General features: G+C 51.0%; 1 protein-coding gene across 2 annotated transcripts; it reads right to left on the reverse strand.

Moving 5' to 3' along the window:
• Window positions 1-1,182: 1,182 nt before the first annotated feature.
• Window positions 1,183-18,581, reverse strand: Npas4 (neuronal PAS domain protein 4). Of its 2 annotated transcripts, XM_039102501.2 has the most exons (10): window positions 18,162-18,581; window positions 16,920-17,836; window positions 6,437-7,549; window positions 5,562-5,713; window positions 5,286-5,388; window positions 4,903-5,176; window positions 4,606-4,715; window positions 4,145-4,280; window positions 2,595-4,024; window positions 1,183-1,926 (listed from the first exon to the last, which is right to left on the reverse strand). In XM_039102501.2, exons 3-10 carry the CDS (start codon window positions 6,609-6,611, stop codon window positions 1,898-1,900), a joined length of 2,409 nt encoding a protein of 802 aa, XP_038958429.1. In that variant the 5' UTR covers window positions 6,612-7,549; window positions 16,920-17,836; window positions 18,162-18,581; the 3' UTR covers window positions 1,183-1,897. The 2 variants fall into 2 exon arrangements, with proteins under 2 accessions (XP_038958429.1, NP_705890.1); NM_153626.1 differs by lacking the exons at window positions 16,920-17,836; window positions 18,162-18,581 and having other exon boundaries at window positions 1,881-1,926; window positions 6,437-6,645.
• Between the last annotated feature and the right edge of the window lie 1,945 nt (window positions 18,582-20,526).

A 20,526-nucleotide genomic window follows, 5' to 3' on the forward strand; every position in this document is an offset into this window, starting at 1 on the left:
CCACCCAGAAACCCATCAAACAAGGGAAAGGTCCCTGAGAATAGCTTCCTTTTTGTGAAGGAAGGACCTCTGGAGGGCCTGTCTCCACAGCTGAGCTTCTGAATGAGTGGAGGCTACAGGGTTCTCAACGCTGTGTCCTGTGCTTCTGTGGAAAGACTGGAGCCTGGAGTTGTCCTCTCCTTGAGAAAGAGGCTTTCTCTAAGTCTCCAGGTCACCACTGACCTGGAGGTCAAAACGACTTGAGTGTTTGTGGCACTTCCTGAGTTGGAAGAGACTTGTGTTCTGTCCTCACAGTGCCTCTTGGTTGCTGCCCTTCTTTTCCCTGTGAGGAAGTGGAGCCTTCAGATGCACTCCAAAACTAAGTGGGGGGAGTGTGATTGGATCCAGGTCTTTCTACCTCCTAACTTTCACTTGTCCCCCTCTGTGGGACAGTGAAACCACACTCTGTGGGATTGAGCTCCTGAGTCTGGAGTCAAACACCATTTTCTGATATTTCTTCCTCCAGTCACTGTCCCTGAGCTCCACTTTGCAGACTTGGAAGCATCAGAGAAGACCCTGCTCCAACCAACACGGCCTTTCTTGGGGGGTCTGTGAGGAGATGGTCTAAGACGGTTATTCGATGGCTTTGAGAGCTGGGAGACCAGCTCAGACTTGGGGGGAGTGGTTGATGTGTCTCCCACCTGTGACTGTGGGGGGACAGATTATCCATTTGCTTATCAATGAAATAGATTTATTGCAGCGGATTGGATGTTTGCTAACCGAAAAAGCCCTATGCAAGCATAACAAGTTTCAGCTTCTGATTTAAAAAATATAAGGCGGAAATCAATATCCTGAAAGACCAGACAGGAAACAACCAGAGACTTTAAATCCATGTCCAAGATCAGTGCCAAGCTCGTACAGCCCTCGGCGCTCTCCTCCCTACCACACTGTGAACACTGTAAACCCAGGGCAGAGAGAAGACTCCAGTGTCTTTGGTGTAGTGTCTGCTTCTGACAAGTGCTCAGTCGTCTAGCATAGTGCGGGCCAAAGAGTCAAATGGAGATATATGACTCTCCACTTCACTTAGAGATACCAGGGCTGAGAGGAGATCTAACCTGTGTCTCCTGCCACAGCCTCCTATCTGGGCTCCTTAAGCTTTCCCCTCCCCCCTTCCCTTTTCACAGTAGTGCACAACACCAGAGGTACCAAAAAGGCAAACTGGACTTTATTATAAAGTTGGCTACAAAGTCACCGCAGCACCACGAGGTGGCCACCTGGGCAAGCCTAGGCGGTCTGGCGGCCGGGTGAGTCCCGCACCAGGTACACGCACTCGTGCAAGCACACGTGTGACGGCAGATCTGCCTTCCTCCATCGGAAAGGAATGTAGCGTCTCTTCGCGCCCCCCACCCCAGGCGCGGGGCACAAAAGTCACAGGAAGGGCCGCCAGGGCGGCAGAGTCCGTCGGAATTGAAATCCCGTTACTGGTTTGTAGAGAATTCTACGTGGGTGTCAAGAGCCCCTCAGGGCACAGGCTAGCCCCAGGTGGGCCATGCCTTTCCCCCACCAAAGCCTAGGGGTGGCTTGGCCCCTAGGAGCGGAGAACTGGCCCAGGCCCATGGGGCAGCGCGGTGGGGAAGTGAGACTCCCCCATTTTCCGCTTGAAATCCATTCAAGGAAGCTCACTACGAGTGAATACAGATTGAAATGGAAATTGGGATCGCTCGAAGTCCCTTGATTTTAAAAAGTTGCTCCCCTCCCTTGCCCTCCCACCTCCCCCCTAAATCCTTCAGGGCCTGGAGAATCAGATATATCCCCCTCTGGCCCCCAGAATCCCCCCAACAGTCCCGGGGGGGTGGAGAGCGGCTCCACGTCTTGATGACAATATGCCATACTTGACGACGTTAAGTCACAGACTTATTCAAAACGTTGGTTCCCCTCCACTTCCATCTGTGGGGGGAGAGAGAGAGAGAGAGAGAGAGAGAGAGAGAGAGAGAGAGAGAGAGAGAGAGTCAGTCAAGCTTATTAAGTAAAAGGGTCCTTGGCTTAGGCCGTTGTACAAGATTGCTACATTCTACGGACTTCAAATGAAAGGATCCCCAGGGTATCCGCAGATAAGAGGCAACATGGACTTATGGAAGGAAACTGTGGCCACAGCTTTGGACACACAGCACAGGGCCACCAGAATAGAGCTAGGGGCTTGGCACTGTTCTTTGTTTCTCCTAATTTTAACCAGCTGTTGCTCTGTGTCCCTTTTAGGGGAAGCAACAGCTTCCACCAATTTTTGTGTGACTTAAAGTTTCTTTAACTCTGGGGCCTTGATTAATTTCATCTATAAACTGGGAGTGTTGTCTGGTCTAGGTCTCTCATGAGCTTTCAAGCTTCTGCCTAGGGATCGTCTATCATCATATCCTGTATCGCCTCCCCACCCACCACGTCTACTCATCTTTCATACAAAGTTTTGCATTGTTCTTATCCTCGCTACTCTCTGTATAGTAGGAGGTGATATTGTTCTCTTAATAAAACAGAGTTTCGGAGAGGGGAGCTGATTCACCCAATCTATGCAGTGCCTGGCTAGAGGAGCAGGGAGGGCTCTTGGACATTTGGGCTGGACCTACCTTCATGGAAGCTGTCTTGAACTTGGCTCTGGAGTTGATGCAACTCATCAGCAAACCCTTCATAGGGGAATGTTGAGACACCTGTCTCAAAGGCGGTTTCATAGGTGGCCAAGTCCTCCAGGAAGCTGTGATCTTCTGGGGACAGGTTGTTGCAAGGTGACAGGGTCCCTCCTGGGACCTCTGCCTCAGGATCCCCTGAACCCCATTCCCCATTGGGGTCTGGAGTAGAAAGATCCATGAAGATGTCTTCCACTGGCGTCTCTTCCAGGAATAAATTATCAGGGTCAACCAAGAAGTCCAGCTCCTGGCATTTCCAGGGTTTAAGATCCAGGCTAAGCACAGGGGGTCCAGCCCCTGACAGGGACAGGTTGGGGTTCAGGGGCTCCAGCCCTCCAAGTGGCTCCAGCCCCCCAGTGCCAGCCTCAGCTGAGAAGGGCCTGTCCATGCCCTGAGCCAACTGGCTGATCTGCTGGATGAGACGATCTATCTCATTCTGCTCTTTCTCTGTATAGTGGAAGAAACTTTGCTTGACTGGAGAGGCCTCAGGTGTGAGCAGGCCTTCAGGCACCAGGGGGACGTCCACAGAGAGGGGACCCCGGAGTTGAGCTAGGGCCAAGAGTGTACAGTCCCCATTACCAGGGCTGCTAGGACTTGGGGGCAACTTCTCATAGAGAAAACTGCATCCCTCCTGGGCGAAGTAAGTCTTGGTAGGATTAGGGCTCAGTTGCTCTGGGAAGGTTTGGCTAGGACTGTTCAGATGTGCTTGGAATGCTGTGCTGGGAGGAGTCAGCTGCTCATGGGTGGGGCTACCCAGAGGTTCTGGGAACGTGGCAGTGCTGGGAAGCAGCTGGTCAGGGAAGGTAGAGGTGCACGGAGTCAATTGTTCTTCAAAGCTTCTGGCTGAGCTTTCAGTCAACTGTCCTTGTAGTGAACTGGTTAGTGGATCTGGGAAGGTTGCACTGCTTGGTGTCAACTGTTCAGAGAAAGTCACCGTGCTTGGCGTCAGCTGTTCTTGGAGAGAGCTGGATGGAGGGGGCAAGTGAGTCTGGAAGGGTTCATGGAGGCTGAAGAGGAAGGCGCAGCCTCCTGGCTGGTGGGGTGTGTAAGGTGGAGTACACACCAAATCCTTGCTCAAGTCTGCTTGGAGGGAAGGCTCAGGCCTTGCAGGGAATGGCAGGTAACTGAAGTCCAGTTCTTTGGAGGGTTGGGCAAGCTCTTCTGATGTTGAGATCACACCTAGTTCAGGGGCCCTGGGGAAGCTGGCACTTCTAGGAGTCCCCAGGGCTGGTGTAAAGAGTGGATTAGAGCAGTGCTCCTGGGAGAAGACATTCTCAGAGAATGAGGGTAGCACAGCTGGGGTTCCTAGGACATAGGCTGCCTGGGTGTTTTCAGAGTTTAGCTGCTGGCGAAGACTCCAGGCTTCCGTGTCACTGGAGAGGAAAGAAGCAGCAGCTTGTAAGGTTTTACTGTCCATTACCAGAGTAGTTTTCTTCATTGCATCCCTCTTTGCTCCTCCTCCTCTCTCTACCCTCTTGCACCTCACAGCTTACCTGATAGGGTAGTTATTGGCAGTAATAGGGCCTTCTGGACCATCCGAGTATAGCATGCAGTAAATCCATGTCCAGCCTCCATGCTTGGCTTGAAGTCTCACCACCATTTCAGCCTGAATATCTCCATTTTCAGCCACTGGGGAGAAAGAGGCATACAGGATTAGAAGGTCCATCAAGCAACACCACCTACACACCCACCTTTCTCATCTCTACACTGAATTGAGGGAGCCGTGACATATTCTTTTCTGACTACCCTAACCTGTACCTCTAGGCTCCCCTCCTTGACCTCATCACCCAGGGTTTCCTAACTCTGTCCTAGTCTTGCCTTGACTTCTCATTCTCAAGTTCACTCTGTAGCCTCCAAAACTCCTGAACATCAGTTTGGACCACAGCCCATTCCTGGTCTGTCTCCCATGCTTTCTCCCAGTTTCCTGTTATCCGCAGCCTCTCAGGACACTCACACAGGCGGTAGTGTTGAGAAGAAGCGTGGGCCAGGTCCTCGGGGTGTAGCAGTCCATACCATGATTTACAGAGCAGTTCGCTGCGCTCAAAGCCCAGGTAGATTAGGACACTGGGAAGGTGGAAATGGTGAGGTCAACTTTCTGTTTTCCTTACTCAGAATGCATGCACTTCACTCCCTCCCATGTTCTCTGCCCACCTAAGCCCCATCCTCCCTGCCCTGAATCTAAGATCAAGAATCTAAGGTTCCCTTCTTTCTGGTCCCCCTTCTTACTGGAGTTTGAACACTCTGAGCTTACCTTTCAGAAATGTCCAGTAGGGCTAGGTCCTTAGCATGCCGGCTCTGGAACATGGCCAGGAAGAGAGAGGCAGGACCAGGGCCAGGGCCAGGGCCAGGGCCGGGACGGGGTCTTGGCTCCAGTGGGGCACAGAAAGCTGTGAACACGGGGTTTCCTGCCCAGTAGGCCCCAGGTGGGTGAGCATGGAATCGACCTCGAATAAGCACCAGTTTGTTGCCTGCACTCTGGCGCCGGAGGGACTTGGATGTGTTAAATCGACAACGGAAAAGGCGATCTAGGTGAGCAAAAGGAAAAACTGACTAAGAGGGTGGGTATCAGAAGAAGTAGATGATCAGAACAGAGCAGCAGAGGAGTGGACTGAAGAAGCAAGAAGAGGTTCTTACCAGCATCCAGAGCAGAGGGCATGGTGAGCTGCTGGCGCACAGTGAGATGGTCAGCAGGGTCAATGATGTCGTAAATACTGTCACCCTGGGCAACCAGATCCACCTAGAAAGGAGAGGTGATCATTAGTGAAGGCAGCAAGAGCCAATCTGCAATCAATGACTTTTCTCAGGGAAGAATCTCCCACCCCACCTCCAGTAATTCTCTTTCCAGTAGTGAGTGGCTCATTTTATCCTACATGTGCCCCAATCTGAGGTGCAAGGACTTTCAGTACTCACCATAGAATGGCCCAGATGCTCGCTCACACTCTCCGACAGGTATAGCAACTTCCCCTCAGCTGTGAACACAAGTAGAAATCCAGGTAGTGCTGCCACTATGTCTTCAAGCTCTTGAGCAGAGAGAAGCCCCGTGGGGCCAGCCAAAGGAGTGCCTGTAGGGTGAGAAAATGGGGTAAGTCAGAATAAGACTCAGGGTCAACACAGAAATGAAGAGAACATCTTCTGAGTCTCAGAAAAGACACAGTAAATTCTCACAGACCTACTGCTGCAAACACCTGTTGACCCTATGCTTGTGGATCTTGGCCAGGAAACCTGTTGCTGAAACTATCTAGCCAGGGTTTCGAGCCTGAAGGAAACCACGGCAGCCCTCAGCTGTCAGCACTGTGGACAGAGCTCTTCCGAAAGAACTGGAGTTCAGCACCGCGGACAGCGCTTGCGATTGCGCGGATTTGGTCGTTTCAGCACCACGGGCAGCGCCGAGTAAGAGGGATGGCTTCAGGACGTCGGACAGCGCTCCAGAGGTCTTAGAAAGACCCTCTCAGCACTTCCTAGCACATGCTGCTCTTCCCCATACTTTGCCTTTGCAGGCTGTCCCTGCAGTTTGCCAGGCTTCCTTCCTTGCACTCCCCGGATTCCTGGACTGCCTCTGAGGTAATGGGAACCGGGATCTATCTCCTACAAATCCGGTGCTAGGACTATCGTTCAGGCTAGTCTAGATGGAGCTCAGAAGAAAAAGTAGGAAGTCCGGGATCCCCTCAAGTCCCTTCTCCCCATAGGCTTCCAGTACGCTGTCCTAGACTAGCGGCAATCTCAGCGCGTTCCCTCAGCTCCTCCATCCCTGGTCCCTGTCACTCCCGTAGCCCAAGCTTGCTTACCTCCAGCAAAGAAGACACCCTTGCGAGTGTAGATGCAGGCAAGACTCATGATGTGCAGGTAGGACAGCCGGACCTTGTCCGCTTCAGCCAACGGCAGCAGTTCCTTGAGGTTCCGAATCTCGGCGTTGATCTGGTCGCGGCGCGCCTTGGAGGCGCCCTTGGTGGATCGGTACATGACTGCCGGCCGTGGAGCTCCAGCTCCGGCTCCCGAACACCTGCGGTCCTTTCCCGATGCACCGGAGGCTTCCTCTTCCTTGCTTCCCGGTCTTTTCGCCCAGGCTCTTGCTCGCTCTCGCTCCACTCCTGGGCTCCGCTCGGCAGCGCTGCCCCCCTCGCCTGCCTCGATCCGCCTTATATAGCTCCTGACAGGCGTGGGGGGGCTCGTTTTAGAGACGGGGGGGAGCGGGAGGCGGGAGGCTGGGCTAAAGCAAGCTGCAGCGGGAGCCACTGGCTGGGGAGGGGGGTGCTCCTCCTCCCTCCCTGGCTTCCGACGTCATCTCGTGACGTCGAACGGGAGAGGGAGGGGGCGGGGGAAGGGGCAGAAGGGAGGGTGCGGAGGGGGCCGGCTGGCGAGAGCTGTGCAGAGCTAGGAATGGGGTGCAGGGACCCAGGTTTTCCATTGTATTCTATTGGGAGGAGGGACAGTACACGGGTTAGGGTGGTCTGAAGCCCTTATCAGGAGAGTTTGTAGAAGACAAGGAGGGGCTGCTATAAACATTGATTGTTTTTTCTAAGGAGGCAAAGGATGAGAAGGGGCTTGGTCCTCTGCCAATTTGCTGCCATCTGCCAGGCAGAGGTCAAAAATCACATGAGGGGCTTTCCTTGGCTTTGGGGACCGGGCGAGGTCACAACTAGGGGTCTTTTCTGGAGTCTATTCAATCTGAAAGTCTCTTAGCCAGTTTCAAATAAATAATTCCTTCTTCGCCTCCGTGACCTGGCCTGAGGGTCTAAATCTCCAGGATCAGGTGGAATGGTGGTCCTGTGGAGAAGAGACCACCTGAATTTGGCCTTGATCATATTTACTTAGCAGCACAGGAACACAAACATCTCCACTGTGGTGTGTTGTGAGTCCTCCTTCCTCTATTAGTTAATCTTTGCCACCTGTCGGGGAAACTGAGGCAGAGACCCAGACCTGGTTAGAATCTGAATGTGTATTTGAACCTCTCCCACGATCTCCTCCCGCTTGACAGCCCCCAAGGCGATCTGTTCCCCCGCCCTCTTGCGAGCCCCAGTCTCTCCGGCGGGCTGGGGGCGGGGGCGGGGCCGGGGGAATCCCAGCTCCATATTAGGACAGGAATCCTCCGGCGGCTGCGGCGGCGGCAGCGGCGGGCGGGGCCTACCGGCCTCCGCACAGCTCTAGAAAGCTCTCCCCACCGCTTCGGCCGGGAAGAGGGGGAAGCTGCCAAGAAGCCAGGGTTTGCTGGACCCTCCGTGACTGCTGCACCTACCCAAGACCCTTTAGTTCCGCCAGAGTCCCCTCCCCATCGCCCTCCAATTCTTGTTTCATCTTTAGCACCAAGGCTCCTCGCTCTGCCTGTCCACTTGTTACTGTGCGCGCGCGCGCACACATACACCTTTCCTGTTTTTTTTTTTTTCTTCCTTCATTGAGCGTTGGGCAGTCTCTCTCGGCTTTGTGGACCCCCATCCCCTACCCCTATAATTTGCATCTTTGGTCTAATCGCCTATCATATCAGGCTTACCTCGGTAGTGTGGTCTTTACATCACCCTCCCCCTCTCTTCAGTCACTTACATGTGATTGCTGTCTACACAGGGAACGGGTGCCTTTTTTTTTTTAATCCCACTACCATTTCCCAAAGGACTAGAGAAACTTTTTGATTGAAATCTCACTTAGAGCAGGAACATAAAAAAGCAGTTTTAGAGCCGGAAAAACGAGACCATTTAAAAAGTTGGGGAAGAGGGACAGAACTGGCTGCAGAAAGTCACAGAGATAGAGATGGACTTTGACACCAAGGAGAAAAGTTTGTGGTCAAGAAAGTCCCCGTTCTTCATGGAGAGGGGTGGTAGCAAGAGATGGTGTGTTTCAGACAGATGAAAAGAAGGGGGTATGGGAAGAGGGTACTTTGGGGAATGGGGCCATGGCTTACTAGTAGTTCACACTCCCAGCATGCTCAAGGCTTGAGTTCAATCCCTAGTAATACCAGAAGGAGGGTGGAAGAAAGGAAGGGGAGAACAAAGAGGTTGTAGAGACCCTAACATGATATTTTGTACCATTTTTAGTACATATTGAAAGCATCTACATAAGAAACCATGTAGCTGGTGATACAGCTAAGATAGAGAAAATGGTGTGTCTGTATGACACTGTCTCCAACCTTATGGGTTTCAGAGAAATGGTCTCTTCAGGATGTATGTCTCTCTTGCGGGTTTCATCCTTATTAACTCTGTTATCCCCACTCAACAACCCCCCCCCCGTCCCCAGTTCCATTCTCTTCCCTTGGTCTTGGATTCTCTTTCCATATGCAAATCCAAGATGAGTTTCTAAATTTGTTTGTTTGTTTCCCAAAGCTGAGGATGAAAACAGGGCTTTGCTCATGCTAGACAATCATTCTATCTCTGGGGCTCATCTCTGCCATGTCTTCCTCACAGACAGATGTTTTAAGCCCTGATATCTCCTTCACAATAAGCTGCCTCTCTGTGCTGGTTCCACAGCTGGTCTTCAAGCAGTTTGAGCAGACCTGCTGGGAAAGAAAGTGATGTTGCCACTGTCCGTGGTGCTGAATATTGCCTTGGCACTCAGAACGGCCATGGTCTGCCCGTAACATCAAAGCAGAGTTGGGCCTCTGGATAGACGAGATGGCAGCCTTATGCTGCCATCCTCCTCATTGAGAATACATACGGGTTATTTACAGGTGTGGGGGGGGTCAAGACTCCTGAGCTCTAGGAATTAGTTAAGCTCGGGGAGAAAATTGGACTCAAGGGAAGAATCCTTGAATTTTTCCAGGAGAATGGACTAGGGATAAGGAACTTTGGAAGGGGAGAAGGGTCTAGAAAGAGACAAGGGAGGGGGTAGAGAAGGGATCATCTTAGTTCGACTACTTTGATTCAAGTTGAGAAGCTCTGTGTGCCCCCAATGTCTCCTCTCCCTAGGCCAGCTCCCACTCCTCTTGCCTCCCACCTCCATGAAACTATTTTTAACTGTGCAGAACCAAAAATAGCCCAGCAGCAGCTTCAGGCCGTGGGAGAAGAGCTATTTATATCACCAGTGACGGTTCCGAAATAGCAAGCAGGAGGAGGGGGGTGGCTGGCACGCTAGAGAGCTCCTGGCCGCTGCTAAAAATACTGTCAGTGTGAGTCATCCTGGCCTGGCTGAGTCACCCCACTCTCTCCCCCCCAAGCGGCAGGCGGCGGCAGCAGCAGCAGCAGCAAAACAGAATTGGAAGCCTGAGATGGGGGAGGCATCATAGCCTTTGGTTATGGGAAAGTGGGCAAGGGATGAGTTGGGAGAGGGGCTTTGGGGTCTGTGTGTCCATCCGTGTGTGTGTGTGTGTGTGTGTGTGTGTGTGTGTGTGTGTGTGTAGAAGCAAAAGGTGGGGGTTACAAGATATTCACAGCCAAACTTCCTGGGTGAGCATATAGCATTTGCAGCTCTGCCTTCCTGCTATAGGATGCTTGAACAACTAAAGGGGGAAAGTGGTGTGGTGTGTGTGTGTGTGTGTGTGTGGTGTGTACTTGAATGAGGCTGTGTTGCATATTCTGTGTCTGCATCCAAACCTATCTGTCTGGATGCACTTACCTATCTGCATCCATGTAACTGTCTGAATGTGTTTTGTAGCGAGGGTCTGCATCCTTGTGTGTCTACGTATTTGCCAGTACCTGCATCTGCGTTTTTATTTGTCTGTTTTATTTTTCTAAGTCTCTGCCTTTCTGTGTCGTATGCAGTTTTGTGGGGTTTGCTTAGTATATCTGTTTTTATATCTGTGTGTCTGTGTTCGTGTGTGAGTCTGCCCTGAGCCTTTTCTCACAGCGTTAGATGTCATTGTCGATCGCTTCTGGGAGTTCAGTGCTCCTTTGGTTGCCCACTAGGACACCATTCACTGGCTTCTGCACCATGTATCCTTTGCTCACCTCCCTCCACCAAATGGCTTTTTTTCTAACTCTTAACCTCTAATCGTTTGCAAAGGCCTCTCTGCTGCATGCAATCTCTGCAATGGAGGAAAACAAGTTCATACGAACACCCCTTCTCTGGAACCATCCAGAATCTTCTCTGGCCTGCAGGAGTAAGTGGTTTTCCATCACTCCATATTTGGGGAGCTGAGAGAAAGGCTTTCTTTAGTTCTAAAAAAATTGCTGGTGTGGGCATAGGCATGTGTAGCACGCACATACACACAGACACACACACAACTGAGAGAATGAGAGAGAAAAAATATCAAGGTCCCTTCTTTACTGAGCAGAGCTCGCATCTGTTGCCATGGAAACCCACCCACTCCTTCCCCGAAAAACCACCAAGAAGAGGTGATGGCATCGTGAAGGGATTGGCTGATTCCTTTCTTTATTTTTTTCCGAAAAAGGACTTTTTATAGCAAGAGCAGACCATGAGGTCCTCTGCCCCTTTCTTGCATGGCTTCATTGGGGCTCTAGGGGGACATCACCCCTCAACCCCTATTAGAGAAATGATGCATCTTTTTCAGAGATTTTCCAGGAGGAAGACATCCTGAGCAGTTGGAATGGAGGATTTGATTCTTAAGAATACCATGGAGACTCCTGACTCCTTATCTTAAAAATTCGAGCAAGGATGTTGACAGGGGACTGTCAGCATGCGTGTGATATCTGTCTGCACAAGTATGCCTATGAGAAAGGGAAGGGAGGATGAAGCAAAGGAGAGGGAGGGGAAGGGAAGAGGGACAGAATGAGAGAATGAATGAATCACTTGCTAGGGCTTCAGAGATGAACCAATGCTGAAGGAGGCAGCACTCGGAGATCCTCTGAGCAGATGAGCAAGGTGACAACTTCCACTTTATGAGTCAGTAGGTGGGGTTGCACAGTCCCAGTGGACCCGGCTGTGGTTGCTTCATGGAGGCTCCAGGGAAGCTGAGACCAGAGCTGACTGTTCTAGGAGAACTCAGAGCTTTCTACTCCCGACTCTGATCCCAGCCTGAGTCTTGAAGGCCTCTTGTGAGGCCTGGCACTGGCCACCGCAGCCATGTTGCTCCCTTAAGTGAACTCTAGCACCCTGCCAAAATTCTGGATGCTGGAGAGGAAGAGAGATCCCTTGTTTCCTCCTGTGTTTGGCTTACTCCAGAAATGGGGTCACTGAGGACCACACGTTAGAAAGACGGACCAAGAATCTGACTCTAATGAAAGATCCAAGAAGGCTACCATCACCTTCAGCAGATAAGGATATGGCCTCATGTGCTGACTTACTGCCACTCATAGGGGTGGACTAAAGGATAAAGAGACTTGCTCTGATCTCTTAGACACATTTTTTTATTTATCATGTGAGGAGGACACACATGTGTCATGGTGTCTGTGTGTGTGGAGGTCAAAGGATAACTTGTAGGGATCAATTCTTTCATCCTGACACATAACCTTCCTAGCCATCCTATCTGCTCCTAAGGATAATTATCTCAGGGAGGGCCTAATGATTGACATTATTAGTTCATTCTGTAGTGGATGAGGTTAAGATTAGAAATGAACAATGACTTAAAGTCAGATAGCAAGGCGCTGGCAGCCCCGTCTGTAAGCTTTATTCCTTCCCACTCCAACTTATTCTCTTGCCTCATAGAACTAGACTGGGGCCTATACACTATAGCCCCAAACAAAATGTCCCCCTGTTACTTTCCATAAATGAAGTTTTACTGGGACTCAAACAATTTGTTTACCTATAGCTGGTGCCCACCCCATTGTCACATAGTCACAGAGTTTAGTACAGAAGGGACCAGAGCCCACCAAGCCCAAACACCTACAACCTGACCCTTCACAGAAAAGCTTGTCAACTTACAGCAGAGGTAAAGAAATAGCTTCCCCTCTTTCTTTACCCTCCCTCAAGTCCTGTACCCACTCTGCCCCCGTCTCAGAACAAACCAAGCTGTTACTTCCTCTCTCTACTCTCTTTACCTATCTTAGGGAGAAGAACTTGGGAAGCCCTTGCTAATGTCTAGCCTTCTTTGTAACAGTGAGTATATGGTCTCCCCATGCAAGAATGATTATGCATAACCCATTCCCATGACAACATGAGTTCCAATTGACAATGAAAGGGCAGGTTACCCCGGTCCATCCTTAGTGTCTTGGGACTGCATTTTGGGAAAACAAATTGTCTCATATTGGAGGTTAAGCTGTAATCAGGAAGACCAATTTTACTTAAAGGGAGAAATGAGAATATTATATGATTGATGTCTCTAGTCTGACCCACGGGACAAATATACTCCTTCCCAGAGAGTGTGAACATTTGCTCAGAGTCACACAGCCAGAATGAGATGAACTCAGAATTAAAATCCATGTCTCTTGAATTGCATGTTCTGTTTTTAAATCTAGACTTTCTTAATATATTGTTCTTTTGAACTGATAGACTTGCAGTTTCCTAAATGTTTTCCAGAAGGTTCTCTGGTAGTCGCCAATCCTGTGCTTACAGTTCACCACTTATGCAACGGCTGCTAGCCCTCAGGTAGTGCTGGCTTGTGCCTCACCGAGCTGGTTTCAGCTACGTCCCCACAGGCTGTTTTCCTTCTCTTACAGCCTTTTCATTGTGTGATCACTCCCTCAGCTCTACTCGCTCATGGGAGCACTCAGAACATTTTACCTATTTATGGTTATGAAATCAACAAATCTCCTGTGAAGAGGTACACGCTGACACCCACGCACAGAAATGGTCAGAGCCAGGGAAGTGGGCTGAGCAGAGGTGAGGGACAAGCAGGGATGGGGTGAGTAGGAGGGAGAGACTGGAATCTGGATGGGAAAATTGAAGGTATCTGGGCAAGGCTTGAGGACAGGGCTGACTGGAGAGGTCTACTCTAAGGAGGAGAGGAAAATAAATTCATGGACCACAGTTAAAATTCAGACCAGGGACCCCATGTGTCTCGGTGGCATGAAGATAGGATCCGAGGGGATGGCCCCTGCCCTCACGCTCTTGTCTGTATTATTCCTCAGTGAGGGAACTCTGTCCTGCTGACCTTCTAGTGGTGACTAGCATGCCCCCTCTGCCCTCACACCCGACCTGTGCCTCTTCCTCAATGCACTTTTTTTTTAAATTTGAGAGTCTCGTGGACCCTAGTCCAACCTCCTCATACATAGCAGAGGATAACCTTGAACTGCTGAGCCTCCTGCCTCTACCTCTCAAATGCTATAATTACAGGTGTACCTCATTTGTTCCCACATTTGTTGGTCTTCGCTGTGACGCTGGTTCCTTGCCCACCATCCCCGCCAGGACCTAAGGCTGGCCACCATCTTGCCAGCATCCGTCACGGGGATGGGCAGGAAGCAGGGACTATGTGAGTGGATGTCATGTTCACTATACACAGATGTGGGATGAATTGGGGCCAGCCTCTCTGGTGGATGCTGACAGTGGGAGGGGAGACACAAGCTTGGCTTTAACATCAGGGAGCTTCTACACTGGTAGGAGGAAGACAATACCAGCAAGCCATTTGAATGAGATACTGTCATGAAAAGGGGCATCTGGGGTTCTTGGGGGCTGAAACATGAGGGAAGACCAAGCCAAGAGATGGGGCAGAAGGGAGGTATGTTTGAGCTGTGCTGCTCAGGAGTCAAGTGGCCAGCTGACCACTTGTCTGTGCTGGCTGGGTGGGGTAGGGTGGGATGAACTGGAGCATGGTCTTATGGCTTTATGAGGTGTGGTGGGTAGCAGGAGCCAAGGTAAATGCTAACCATTAGTTAGATGGGAATGAGGCAGTGCTGTGGGGCAGGTGATGTTTAGGCTCCCTTAACCAGCAGGAGCTATGCTGGGAACGGGCTTGAGATGAAGTGGCCAGGCTTAGCCTGTACCCATCAAGGATAAAGTAAAGAAGTGTGGGGAGCAACCTAGACCCCCTCCCAGGCTGCACAGTGACCCTCCCCCTACCCTTCCTTCTCCTCACCCTTCCTGCTCTTCTAGGCAGCTCCTTCCTTTGTGCTCTCCGCAGCCCCTGTGCACATATGCACGCCCCTTGCCTCTCCCTGCACCTGACTCTCATTTTCTGCAATATCTCGGCTCAAGCATCACTCCAGAAAGTCTCTCTCAGGTCCCAGCTATAGGTCCCCAGGCTCCCTGTGCTATGTTGCCAACTGTGAGAGTGACAATTTTACATTTTGTTCCATTGATGAGTTTGGCCACTGTCTTCTCTGGCTTACATTGGAACCCTCTGGGTAGGAACCATAACCTCCGTCCACCATCAGCTCGGAGCAAAGTATTCCCTGCATATTCGTAAGAAAAACCGAGAAGATGCAAAGAGTGATGATAACTCTCCTCAGGGAAGAGAAGGCTGAAAGGGTGTGGTTTGTCATACTCAGAATGGAAGGGCCAGCAAGATGCTAATCGGGTAAAGGCACTTGCTGCCCAGCCTGACAGCCTGAGTTCAATCCCCAGGACCCTCACAGTGGACAAAGAGAACTGATTCCCATAAGTTGTCCTCTGACTGCCACACATAGACATACCCACTCACAGGAATAAACACAAAATAAATAAAAAGATGATTAAACAAATAAAGAAGGGTTTTAATAGATCGGATCTTCACATAGAGGCTGGAAGACAGCCAAGGCAGGGTAGGCAAGAGGGTGGGGCTGGAAGGAGGTCTTGCCTCCATTACAGACCGTGACACTGGTGAACGAAGGAACTTAGACTCGTGTGCCTCAGTTTACCAGTGTATTAAAGAGAAAAGGGAAGAGGATAATAAAATTTGTGTTAAAGCTTTGACAAAGAGACAGGTGAACCAATTTCCCAAAACACTCAGAACAAAGCCATAGGCATGGAAGGAACAAAGTAAGTGTTGGGTCATGCCATGGGAATGGCCATTATCTTAAGGAAAATAGACTTTTGAATAAGGCCAAACAGAAGTGGCTCACTGAGTTCACGGCCCTGTGTGCTTCCTGCAGCCTTGGTCTGTGAATGCCTGATGGAGATGGCCAGAGTATGTGCTGGTCTCCAAATAAAAGAGCAAAAAAGTCAATGGGCCTTGGGGAAACTGAGGTATGCACATCTAGTGACCCTGACTCCTCCTGTGTATCCGTGGGCATCCCATATCCCTCCAGTACAGAACAGAGCATCCAAGACCAGTCCTAGTTTATTCTTGGGAGTCGACAATTGCAACCCTTGGCCATCTTTCATGTTCTTACCCAGCTTAAATTCTGACTCCTGTTTCTCAAAGTTGCCTCTGACTGGCACCACATCATTTCCTCTTCTACCTAGGTGCACAGACACAATCCTTCAGGCCACCACAGACAGAACACATACTTGTCTGTAACATCCCCTGAGTGTGCCTGGTGCCATGGAGTTTACAGGTGTATCTGGTGTGGGGGTCCGCTCATTGGAACCCCCAGAGCAGACATGACATGTGGGCTGATCACTCCTATTAGCCCTAGGTATGCAGAGGAGGTATCTTCAGGGAGCCCAAGAGAGGCCAGGAAAGATGGAGGGGTTTCAGGAGACTCAGGAGATCAGAAACAACCAATAGGCCTGGTCCAGAGTCAGAAAGGAAGGCCTAGGAGCGTCCAAGAATAGACTCCAAGAGCAGAGAGCTGGGGACTCCCCCACCCCTGCAAATGTTGCAACCACAGTTGGCTGAACCATGGTAAGAGGCAGAGAAGCAGCTGCTCTGGCCCGTTGCTGGAGAAGCTTCTGGAACTAGGAAGAGATGAGCACTGTGTGGGGGAGGAGGCGACACCAGGAAGCTGCGGAGGAAAGGACCATCTGGTGAAGGGGAAAGCTCCTGAATGGCCCAGCCCTGGCTGAGGAGTCCTCTGCCAAGGATTCCGAGATCTGGGATGAAGAGGAAGTGAGCTTAGCCTCAGTGCCAGAAGATTGTGTTTGAGGCAGAGTCCCAGGCAGGAGAATCAAGAGACATGGCTTCTGGGCCTAACTCTGTCCACTGGGGGTATCATGCAAGCCCCTTCTCCTCTATGGGTCTCACTTTCCCTATTTGCAATGTGAAAGAGCATCAGAATGCTTGGTCATAAAGGGTCATCCTCCTGTATCTGGCCTCCCTAGCATGACCTATCCAGGTCCCACTTTGCCCCATGCCCCTCAGGCTTTGGAATTTGAATACTGCAATAAAACCCAGTTTGGGGTGGAGATGAGCCCATGTGCACAGTGCTAGGGTCTGAAAGGACCTAAAGCCTTCCAGGGGACCATGCCTCTCAGCTCTGGGTGAACAGAGTCACCTGGGCTTCCTCAATGACAGGACTGTCTGGACTTGGGAAAACGAATACTGAGGCTGTGTCTCAATGGAAAGCAAGCAGTTCACTGACTTTTCCCCTCGTTAGATCCAACCCAGCCAGGGTCATTCTTACAGGTCTGTGCCTGCTTCATCAGGGCACTCACCATTGGAGGAATCTGACGGGGTCCAAAATGCACAAACAGACCCCTGGTGATCCTCAGAGCAGTGTGCATGGCCAGTGCCTGAAGTCACTACCGTCTGCAGTTTCCTTAACTTCAGTCTTGTGGAAGGAAGACAATCCTCTCAGCACGGTCCCTCAGACAGCCCAAATACCCATTTCAGAGGCCCATCTGAAGTGGGAGTTCCTTGGAGGTCATCTGTCTTGGGTGACTGAGGACTGATAGAGTAAACTAACCCAAGGGTCATGTCCACAAGAGAGGTAGATCCTGAAACAGGTCTTTGGTTCACACACAGCACAGTGACCCTAAGTATTTTCCAAAAGCTGGACTCTGAGGTGAGGAGGCAGAATTCTGGGTTCTAATCTCAACAACAAATATACTGTCTTGCCTTGTGACCTCGGCAAATGATGTCTCTTTGAAGACTGCCTTAGTTTCCCCCTTTGTGCATTGAAGGTGTGGCCCTGGCAATGGGTGCCCCTTGGACACACCATTCAAGCTCCAGAGAGCTACACTCGGAACCACAAATGTCGATCTAGGTCAGATCCACTCTGAGTCCCTAACCCTAGTCCAGAGTGGAGACCTGCAGATGTCTGGAAATTGCACATCTCCTCCGGAATGGCCAAGTAGGTCATGTCCCCTGTCAGGTTATCATCGGAACTAGGCAGAGGGTCCAAGGGGCTGGGTCCACATGGCTCTGGGGAGTGTCCAGCAGGGCCACATTTCCATCCAGAAGCCAAGTGGCACTTGTAGGCAATCTAGGAGAGGTTTGACTCCAGAAAGTTTCAGAGCTGGTGGGCTGCAAGAAGCCTTCAGTGGAAGCAGATGTTTGTAAGCAGCGACCTGGTTGTCTGGTCCTGAAGTTCATGGGATCCAGAAGTTTGTCCAGAAAACCCACCTAAGACCTGAAAAGATAGGATAGCTGGCACCAAGGTGGAATCACCTAGCCCTTGGCTGGGTGCAGGGCAAGGGACAAAGATGAACACAGTATTATCTGTAGTCACAGGTGACTGATCCAGGATCAGGAAGCCAGGCTCCCCAGTCTCAGGCTTATACTCCTCCAGGAACTAGCCATGTGACTCTAGCCAATCATTACTCTTCTCTGTGCCTCAGTTTCCCTTTCAGTTTAATGAGAGGGTTGAGTTTTCCTGAGATCCCAGTCTACTTCAGACTAAGCCCTAGGCTTAATCAGAAAGCTGAAGGGAGGCCCAAGGGCCTTGAGGTCCTCACCTGGTGTTGTCCCTCTGTGGCCTTGTCTGTAGTAGGATCTCCAAGCACGGATAGGCCTGGCATCTTGTTTGCTTCCAAGGTTTCTATAAGACAGTCTCCTCTGTTGGGGGCGGGGGGGGCGAGGGGTTAAGGGCAAGACCTCCTCTCTCCAAGGTTGAAATGTCCCCCACAATGATGGAGGGCATTAGGATGGGCATGGGATGGAGCGATGGCTCCGGGGGGCTTCCAAGACCGGCCAGGACTCTACCGTTCAGGGGGCGGGGGCAGCTCCTGAGCTCTGGCGAAGCCGCCACTCTGCCAGTTGCCTTAAAAAGGCGCCAGCGCGCGCGCATCAGCAGAAGGGCTGCGGCTCTCTTCCAAAATAGGCAAGAACTGGGAGGCCGCGAGAGAAGAGCTGCGAGGAGCGCAGACGTCACGCAGGGCCTCCCTCCCCCGGGCCACCCCACTTCGTCTGCATCACGTTGCCATGGCAACAGAGTGTCGCGGTTAGCAGATGAATGAGCCGCAGCAAGCAGAGGAGCCCGCAAGAGACGCGCGCCCCCTCCGCGGTCAAATAACAAGACTGCAGAGTGAATACGGCAGGCACTACCCAGAAAGAAAGAGTGCCGGGGCCACTCATTCCCCACTGTTCCTACTGTGTCCAGAGGCCTGGGGGCTATTAGCTCTAGGCATCTACGACCTTATGGTTCATTGCCCCTCTCTTCCCAGGGTTCCCCTTCCCTCACTCAATTTCCCAAGTCTGGAAAACCTGACAGCCTGTCTCTTAGCGCCACTCTACGGCGGATGATGAAGCTACGTTAAATGGTTGTGACTGGAGTTCTCGCCGTCTATGTCGCCCTCTGGCGTTCGCGCGGGAGAAAGCATAGGCGTAGCTGGGCGATTTAATGAAGCTGTGGGGAGGATTCATAGGAAGTGAATGGCATATAGTACGTGGTAAGCGCTTTTCCATACTGCAGATTACTGTTACTGTTACCATTTTACAGAGGAGAAAAATCGAGGCTGAGAGAGCGGGCAACTTTGCCCAAGAAACTACAGCATCAAGGGGCAGTGCCTCCTGAACTCATCACAGAATTAAAAAGTGATTGAAACCCTCTTTCAGTCTCTTGACCCGCCTCACAGTCCCTTGGGATAAGCAAGACCGGACTCCTTAAAATTTTTCCCGTTTCACATGTAAGACTGAGACTCAGAGAAGTGAATGGCTTGCTGGAGAGGGTGGAGCCCAGGTCTCCAGACTACCGATCTCAGAATTGTGGACAAGTTAACTGAAGCCTGCCACTTCTGTGAGACCTTACCCGCCTAGGAAAGAGGGTGAAGAGTTGTGTAATTAATAACGCAGAGCTCTGATCAGAAGAGGGGCAGGGAACTCTCTCTCTCTTCCATGAAGAACTATAACTGTGTATGTGCCACATATTTTAGTGAGGTTGTTTTACAATGCTACCTGCCTGCTTATCCTGAATGCTCTACAGGGCCCCTCCTTCCATCAAATGATGTTTTGAGCAGACCTGCCTAAATGCCATTATGTAATTCCTCCAGGGCCGGACACCTCCTTGCTATTCTTTTTTTTTTTTTTTTTTTTCCGGAGCTGGGGACGGAACCCAGGGCCTTGCTCTTCCTAGGTAAGCTCTCTACCACTGAGCTAAATCCCCAGCCCCCCTCCTTGCTATTCTTAAACAGACACTGGTTCTGAACGTCTCTGGATGTCAGCAGTTTGTTCTTACGAGCTTGTATTTGGAGCATCATCGAGTTTTGTTGTATACTTTGGCCATGCGATTGGGGTTTTTACTATCTAGTTAGGTTTTGAAGTGGTGATCAACCCCATTGCCTTCCTTGCTGCGTCCCATGTTTTGTTTGTTAAGTTACCCTGCCTGTCCTGGAACCCATTATGTAGACCAGGCTGGCCACAAACACTCAGAGAACCACCTGCCTCTGACTCTGAAAGATCCCCGAAGAGAGACCCTTACTCAAGTCTCGGGAAATCGCGGACCCCAGACACAGAGAGACCCTTTTGGATGTAATATGCAAAGGCGAGGTTTATTATGGAGATCTCCACGCCCACATGTATCCCACGCAGGAGACAGAAGTGTCGACCTCGAGAGGCTGGGAGAAAGGGTATTTAAAGGGAGAAACCACAACCCAAAAGGGCAGGGGTGGTGTCATTGGAAAATCACAAGAAGCTTCCTGTCTCTTAAGATTTCTTAACTTTGTGTTCCCTTTAGTTCCTAGGAGAAGCTTCCTGCTTCTCAAGGGTTGTTCACTTATTAAGATTCTAATCTAACGGGGTTGGGGATTTAGCTCAGCGGTAGAGCGCTTGCCTAGCGAGCGCAAGGCCCTGGGTTCGGTCCCCAGCTCCGGAAAAAAAAGAAAA

The sequence above is a fragment of the Rattus norvegicus genome, chromosome 1, assembly GCF_036323735.1.
Source record: "Rattus norvegicus strain BN/NHsdMcwi chromosome 1, GRCr8, whole genome shotgun sequence".
Lineage (NCBI taxonomy): Eukaryota > Metazoa > Chordata > Mammalia > Rodentia > Muridae > Rattus > Rattus norvegicus.

Coding starts and splice junctions, on each gene's coding strand:
- Npas4 (XM_039102501.2), bottom strand. CDS start 6,611: ATGTACCGATCCACCAAGGGCGCCTCCAAGGCGCGCCGCGACCAGATC. Junction 4,281..4,605: donor TTCTCAACACTACCGCCTGT/GTGAGTGTCCTG, acceptor CTTTCTCCCCAG/TGGCTGAAAATGGAGATATT. Junction 4,025..4,144: donor GCCAATAACTACCCTATCAG/GTAAGCTGTGAG, acceptor TTTCCTCTCCAG/TGACACGGAAGCCTGGAGTC.